An 8,323-nucleotide genomic window follows, 5' to 3' on the forward strand; every position below is an offset into this window, starting at 1 on the left:
GAGCTGATTGGGCAAGTCCTTGAGGTAGTTTTTGATCCGGATAAACCGCAGAATCAAGATTTCGTTAGGGTGCTGATTGAGTTTGATGTGTCAAGACCCCTACGGAAATCTAAGGTTATTGGCTTGTCTCATAGTCAATCGACCACCATCTACTTCCACTACGAAAGAGTGCAAAAGCGATGCTATAATTGTCAAAGATTGACGCATGAGGCAGATCTTTGCTCCATCCTGCTTTTGAAAAAAACAAGAATTGGAAGATAGGAAACTCTTAGGGCTCGCAGTTGAGAAACCAAAACCTGCACTGGTCCTGAAAAATTCAGATCCTCTATTTGGAATTCTAGGGGAAAGTCAAGTTGGTATAAATCCCTAAACAGGTCATCCCCGAATCGCTCCAGAGATTCTTGAAGGAATGAGACAGTACTTGGTTATCTCCAATGGTGAAAATAGAGCAATAAGAGAAGCGAGAGTAAAGAATTCGGCTGCAGAGGCAGAGAAGGATCCCTTCACCAAGAAAGCGGTGTTACAGCTAGAACCAATTCCAATTGTATCTCATGATCTAAACAAAAGTAAAGGTCTGGTTTTCGGCTATGAATCTGAAGATTCTTTTACCAACTCGGAGAGATTGATTCCCAAGGGTCAGAAACTAATGGCAGGGGCCTTTCAGGCTGAAGAGACGAGAAGGAATAGAAACATTCAGTCTACATTGCAAACGGACCTGGTTCTCTCGTCCCCTCTAGCTTCTATCTCTCCCCCAGGGACCTCTACGGTCTATAGGATAGGCATCTTTGAGGTTGGTCCTTCCGGGGTTCCACGGAAAACCTCAAAACAAAGGAGGAGAACTTCAAAAGATCACATGAAAAGTATAGGGAAAGATCTCAGACTCTCTCAAGGAGAGGCATCACTCAAAACGAGTACAGATGAAGGTTTTTTGGAGAAAAGGAAAGCGGGTAAGCTGGATGGTGTTTCCAAGGCTGCAAAACCGCAACCACCTGAGATGGTCCCAAAGGGGGGACCGTCCAACGCCTAATGAACTTCGTGAGTTGGAATTTCCAAGGAGTGGGGCGGCCTCACGACTTGACAATTCCGCGTCTCAAGGAGATACAGAAAACGTATTTCCCGGAGATTCTGTTTCTGATGGAGACCAAAAATTGTAGAAATGTTTTAGTAGATTTGCAAGTGTGGCTGGGCTATGATAATATTTTCACGGTGGAACCAGAAGGACTCAGCGGTGGTTTAGCTCTTTTTTGGAAAAACTCTGTACATATCGACTTTAAGTTTGTAAATAAGAATCTTTTGGACCTAGAAGCTCAAGTTGGTAATGTTGCTATGTACATCTCCTATGTTTATGGAAACCCATTGGCAGGTTCAAGGCAAGAGGTTTGGGAGAGGCTAATGCGGATAGGATCTCAGAGAACCTCCATCTGGTGTATGTTGGGGGATTTCAATGAGATTCTTCATAATGGAGAAAACTAGGAGGTCCTCCAAGATCCAACCAGTCTTTTCAAGGTTTCGCGGACATGCTATCAATCTGTGGGATGTTGGAACTTAAAAGTAAAGGGAATAGCTTCACCTGGGGTGGCATGCGGGGAACCACTTGGGTGCAGTGCAAGCTGGATAGAAGCTTTGGAAACAAAGAATGGTTCAAGCACTTCCCGGCTTCGAATCAATCCTTCCTAGAGAAAAGAGGATCAGATCATAGACCGGTCTTGGTAAGTCTTTTAGCTTCGAAGGAATCATACAGGGGTCACTTTAGATTTGACAAAAGATTTCTGTTCAAACCAAATGTCAAAGAGTCGATTACCCTGGCTTGGAACTCTTCTCTAGTACGTCAAAGAGAAGGATCAGTCTCTGATAAGTTGAGATGTTGTAGAACGGCTTTGAGCAAGTGGAAAAAGGAAAACTATATCAATGCGGCAGATAAGATCTCCCATCTTCAAGTTGCACTTGAATCAGAGCAATCGGCTCATCCTCCTTCTCAGAACCTGGTGTTTAAGTTGAAAGAAGATCTGATCCTAGCCTAAAAAGAAGAAGAGACTTATTGGAGCCAAAAATCTTCGGAGAAATGGCTATTAGATGGAGATAAGAACACCAAGTACTTTCATGCATCTGTAAAAGCCAACAGGTCAAAGAATGGTATCTCTAAGCTTGTTGATGTAAATGGAAATGTTCAGAGATCAGAGGCCTCAAAAGGAGAAGTTGCTAATAGTTACTTCAAGTCATTATTCACATCTTCTAATCCGGGTAACTTTCAGTCTCTCTTCTCTGACCTACCTCCTCGGGTGTCTACATTGATGAATGATGGTTTAACAAAGCTGGTAAGTAAAGAAGAAATAAAGGAAGCTGTCTTTGCTATAAAACCCTCAAGCGCACTAGGCTCGGATGGAATGACATGCCTTTTCTTTCAACACTATTGGGACGTGATTAGAGAAGAGGTTACCAAGGAGATACAAGCTTTCTTCACCTCTGGCTCATTTCCCAAGGAATGGAACTATATTCAACTTTGCCTCATTCCAAAGATTGCAAACCCAATGCATATGTCAGATCTTCAACCTATTAGCTTATGCTCAGTTCTGTACAAAATCATCTCCAATATCCTCGTTAACAGGCTGAAACCGCTTTTGTGTGTCATTGTATCTCCAAATCAGACGGCTTTTGTACCTGAAAGGTTGATCTTTGATAACATCATGGTGGCTCATGAGCTAGTTCACGCCCTCCGCACTGACCCTCAAGTATCAAAGAGTTTTTTGGCCATCAAAACCGACATGTCCAAAGCTTTTGATCGGGTTGAGTGGTCGTATATCAAAGCTCTTCTAACAGCCATGGGGTTCCATTCAAAGTGGATTGGTTGGATAATGGCTTGTGTGACTTCAGTAACGTTCACGGTTCTTCTTAATGATCAAGAGCATGGTATGATAGTCCTAGAACATGGTTTAAGATAGGGAGACCCCTTATCTCCCTTCCTATTCATCCTTTGTACTGAAGGTTTAACTCACATGTTCAATAAAGCAGAATCAAAAGGCAAGATCAATGGAGTCCAATACTCGGAAGAAGGACCATCATTACATCACCTTCTATTCGCCGATGATAGCTTATTTCTCTGTAAAGCGGAGGTAGAGCAATGCACTCAGCTTAATCAGATCTTAAAAGAGTATGGTGAGGCTACTGGTCAAATCATCAATCTTTCGAAATCATCCATTACTTTTGGGAGCAAAGTGGTCGAAGATGTGAAACTTCAGATCAAACAGGTAATGGGAATTGAGAATGAGGGAGGAGCAGGATCATACCTTGGGCTACCAGAATGCTTTAGTGGCTCCAAAAAGGACATGCTAGCATATATCCATGACAAACTTAAGAATAGACTGTCAGGTTATTTTGCAAGAAATCTTATCACAAGGGGCAAAGAAGTTTTGTTGAAATTTGTAGCAATGGTTATGCCAGTCTACGCGATGTCTTGCTTCAAAGTCCCTAAGTCTACGTGTAATGCCCTGTCCAGTGCAATGGCCGATTTTTGGTGGCAAGCTTTAGAGCATAAAAGGAAGATCCACTGGGTAAGCTGGGAAAAGATGTGCTTATCTAAGGAGCATGGTGGTTTGGGCTTCAGAGACATTGCAAGTTTCAACCAAGCATTGTTAGCCAAACAAGCTTGGCGACTTCTTCAAAACCCAAACTGCCTTTTTGCAAGGATTTTAAGAGCCGATACTACCTGCATACTGATTTCTTAAATGCTGAAGTCGGAGATCGCCCCTCATTTGCCTGGAGAAGTGTGCTTCATGGGTCAGAACTTCTACAACAAAACCTAAAAAAGAAAATTGGCAATGGGAAATCAGTCAGAGTTTGGATGGATCAGTGCATCTTTGATGGTGAATGGAGAGCCCCTTATAGTAGACAAATACATATGAACATCTCCCTCAAGGTCAGTGATCTTATTCATCATCATTCAAATGGTTGGGACCGAGATCGTCTCGACGACCTGTTCTATCCCCAAGATATTGATCGCATTCTGGCAATCAAGCTGGTTCTAGATGAGGAAGATTTCTGGTGCTGGGAGCCAAATAAATCTGGAGATTACTCGGTTAAGACTGGGTATGATTTAGCTCTCTCCATTAATAAAGGCCAGCTCATTGAAGAAGCTTTGTGTCAACCTTCTCTGAATCCCTTAAAAGAGAAAATTTGGTCTATCAACACGGAGCCTAAGATCAAAATTTTCCTTTGGAAAACCTTAAGTGGAGCCCTTCCTGTTGCTGAGAGACTTATCTCAAGAGGAATGAGGATTGACAGGAGATGTCAGTTATGTGGTTTTGAGGGGGAAGATATCAATCACGTCCTCTTTACTTGTGCAATTGCGAGACAGGTTTGGGCCCTTTCTCTTTTCCCACACCCTGAGAATGGTTTCTCACAACATTCTGTTTATGGAAACCTTGATTTCTTGCTGACCATGGGTGAGAGTTCGAGTATCCAGTTAGATATCAGACAATCTTTTCGTTGGGTTTTGTGGTCTCTTTGAAAAAATAGAAACAAATTCTCCATTGAAGGGAGACAATTTGTGGCCATGGAAACAATAGGCAAGATAAGGGATAATGTCTCAGATTGGTTTTTAGCTCAACAGGTGGCTAAGGAAACTCAGACTCAGAGCACTACCCAGAATAGTGCAACAAGAAAACGATGGATAACCCCTCCCTCTACATGGGATAAATGCAACATAGGGGTATCTTGGGATAAATAAAAAAGTTTGGTTGGAGGCTCCTGGGTTGTCATAGACACTTCGGGATCGGTCAAACTTCACAGTCGGAGGGCTTTTGCAAACATTAATTCATGATCGGAAGCTTATCTGGTCTGTTTTATGTGGGCAGCTGAAAACATGTCTAGTTATAGGTTTACTCGGATCATCTTTGCTTTAGAAGAATCGATCCTGGTCAAAGCTGTCAACAGACCAAAAGCATGACCATCCTTTAGGTTTCAAGTTTCAGAAATGAGGAAAACTCTTTCTCCTTTTTTGTTTTGGAAGGTGGTTTCGGAAACAAGAGTAACTAACAGAGGGCCTTATCGCATTGCTTAAAGTGTCACCAAATCTGACCGATGTCACTCTTATGTTCAAACGGGCTTCCCGCTTTGACTCAAGGATATCTTCGTCAATGAGATGGTGTCCCCCTCTCTTTAGTTATTAGTTCTAACCTGGGTGGTTGTATTAATTATTTTTTGTAGAGCTGTCTTAGCTGTCGCTAACATCCAATGTTTTGTATAGTAGAACCTTGTAATCTTAATATATATACCTTTCAGATGAAAGAAAAAAACGGAGAGTGGAGACGTTTTCACTACTGTATATTTGCAACTGTTTCATATATGATATAACATAATATTATAAAATATAGTGTTAATTTTGTTTTATTTTGACCAGCAGTATTTATTATGAAGATATGTAATAACTGAAAAAAGTATAATACTAGTTTTTAATTTATACGTAATTCTGCGCAAATACATACTGTACGTTAATCAGTTAAGTGGAATTAGGTCCGGTTTGATTTGGGTGTAAAGATATTTTTGTAGTAATTAATGCAAAATGGATCGGATTTGGTGTTTAAAAAAAAATAGAGAAAAACTATAGTGAGCTAGGGAAACAGAAATGAACAAGAAACTGAAAGAAAGTGAGAGTAATGAAAGGAAGTGGAGAGACAGAGAGGATAAATGGTGGGAACAGATCACGAAGACACACACAAACTCATACTGTTTTTGGAGTTTCCGAAAAGAGATGACGTGAAAGGTAACCAAACAGTAAAGTCTATCTCTCCCAATTTTCAAAGATGAATGAATCAATGACCCATCTAATCTCATAGCCTCCTTTGCCCCTATATCTATTTTCACATCCACCAATAAAGTTTGTCTTAAATTCTACCCTCTTTCTTTAACCTCATTCGTATTTTTGGTTACAATCACACTACTTCTTGTTTCTATAACCGGACTTGGTTCTCCTAGAATTATAACTTAAACGGTCCTTTATAGTTAGTTTTAAGTTTTAACTAATTAAAGGTTTCAACTCCATATGGTATTTTTATGTATATATGATTTGCCGGACCAAAGCTCTTATCATTTATAAACATATATTAAAACTCTCGTGTTTGTAACGTTAAACAACTTATAATCTTAAACACAAAAGAAGAAAAACAGTGAATAATAAAGGAAAAAAGATAGCTAGCTACACCAAGTATTGATGAATATATGGTCACACATGTTAAGTATACTATTGTATACTCAACTACACGAAATATATGTATTACATGACCATATGCATAAACTATATGATGTTATGCGGTCAACATCATAGACATATATGATTTTATATCTTGAAGATAATTATAAATGAATTTTTATATCTTGAAAATAATTATAATGATTTTTATTAAACTATTTATTTTAGCTTGAAAAATAAAAAATAACTAATTATAAAAATGAATATATTAGGGATATATAAAAAATATTTCGATATTGAATAGAATATGTCTTTTGATCATGAAAACCCATAAATGATTTAGTATAATAATTTATTATTTTTTATTGTTTTAATTTAGAATTTTTTTTTAGTGTTGGTCAACGCTGGAGTCAACGTCGGTTTTCGCCGGAGTCAGTTGACAGGTGTACTGGATTATATGTCTATGATGTTGACCGCATAAAATCATAAAATCATGTAGTTTATGCATATGGTCATGTAATATATATACTTTGTGTAATTAAATATACATTAGTATACTTGGCATGTATGACCATATATTCTCCGATACTTCGTATAGTTAGCTATCTTTTCTTCAATAATAAATATCTGTTAAATTGGTTAGTAGTCGGTTCTAAACCATTTTATATGAAGGTGGGGGATGACCCGACCTGAGATCATGCCTATAAAATAAGACCCTGTTGAACTTGGTACGAAATTTTTCTGTGTATATATTTTAAAATTATATGGAAGGACAATAATGAAGAAAAAGAATTGATGGTGAAATAAAAATAAAATAACTAAAGTTAAATTATAATATATAGTATTAAAGAATAAAGACGAAGGAATGTGACAAGTAGTGGGGCGTAAGGGAGCAGCAGAAGACAAAGGCTAATCCATGAGATTTTGTTAGGTGTGTTCCCTTGACAGAGCCATATTTTGAATCCTTCTCTTGCTCTAATAAAAATTCATAACCCTACCAATTAAATAGTTACGACATCCAACTCATGGGTTCGTCTAATTTTGTCTTGAATATTTGGTCGAGGTTTATTGTATGATTTTTTTGGTCCGAGCGGTTTAAATTATGAAGCTATGAAAATTAAATTTTACGAATCATTATTATGGAGGTATTCAAAACATTAATAGTGTAATCTGATTTATTTATTTTTCCTTTAAATAAATAAAATTTTGGTTATTTGAGTAGTGGAAGAAAATATTATTCTGCCACGGCAACAAGACTTACGTAATCGAAATATGTATTCTATAGATCGAATATTCATTATTTTGTCAAGACGAAAAGATAGTAAAACCTAAATTCAATTTAAATTGGTCTTCTTCGTCAAGGTGTCTTTAATTTCAAGTGTCATCTTGATTATTTTCAAGAAGACTAAATAATAGTATAAAGGATTATACATCAAATATGTATCAAAATATATATATACAGTCACACGAGGAATTAAGTTCTAACGATGGAGAAAATCTTCTAACGATCATAATTTCTAGTATCGTGCTAAACGGTCTTCTTGCTTTCAATACGAGATGCAAAGCAGAAACGGCGTACAAATAAATATACGTACACATGAGTCTGATCTCTCATGCATAATAGTAATGGAAACTTTGGTGATGCATGTCGTATGGGTATTCAGGCTGCGTCTTCACCGAAGTCCGTTAAGAGTGTCTCATTTAAAGGAATTAAAGAAAGGACAAAAAAGTACTCTTTGCATGATAATATTTGTTAAATCTTTGAAAAGTAATGGGTGTAAGTATGGGTAAGTTGTCAGAAACCTAATGCAAAGACCCACTTCTTATTGTTCAAAGGACACTTACCTGCCCCACCCTCACATGCTTTAATGCTCCGATCCCTTCTTCGATCTGTTCAACGCAAGGAAACATAATCTAACACGACTTGGCTAACGTTAACATTATCATATACATCTCTAATAAATAACTCAAAGTCCATACCAACATAATCTAATCAGTAAATAAAAGTATCTGCCCGTTTCTTCACTTTCAATACATAATATCCTATAAATGTATAATGCATGACTTTCAAGCCAAGTAAAGAAAATTTGGATTTGGAGCCACAACCGTATATTTCATTTTAAGGTAATATATTTTCTA

General features: G+C 37.8%; 1 protein-coding gene across 1 annotated transcript; it reads left to right on the forward strand.

Moving 5' to 3' along the window:
* LOC109128670 lies at nt 1,518-4,504 on the forward strand. Its single transcript, XM_019235500.1, has 4 exons — nt 1,518-1,985; nt 2,172-2,907; nt 3,010-3,548; nt 3,602-4,504. The coding sequence occupies exons 1-4, from the start codon at nt 1,518-1,520 to the stop codon at nt 4,502-4,504; spliced, it is 2,646 nt and encodes an 881-aa protein (XP_019091045.1).

The sequence above is a fragment of the Camelina sativa genome, chromosome 14 (assembly GCF_000633955.1).
Source record: "Camelina sativa cultivar DH55 chromosome 14, Cs, whole genome shotgun sequence".
NCBI classification, from domain to species: domain Eukaryota; kingdom Viridiplantae; phylum Streptophyta; class Magnoliopsida; order Brassicales; family Brassicaceae; genus Camelina; species Camelina sativa.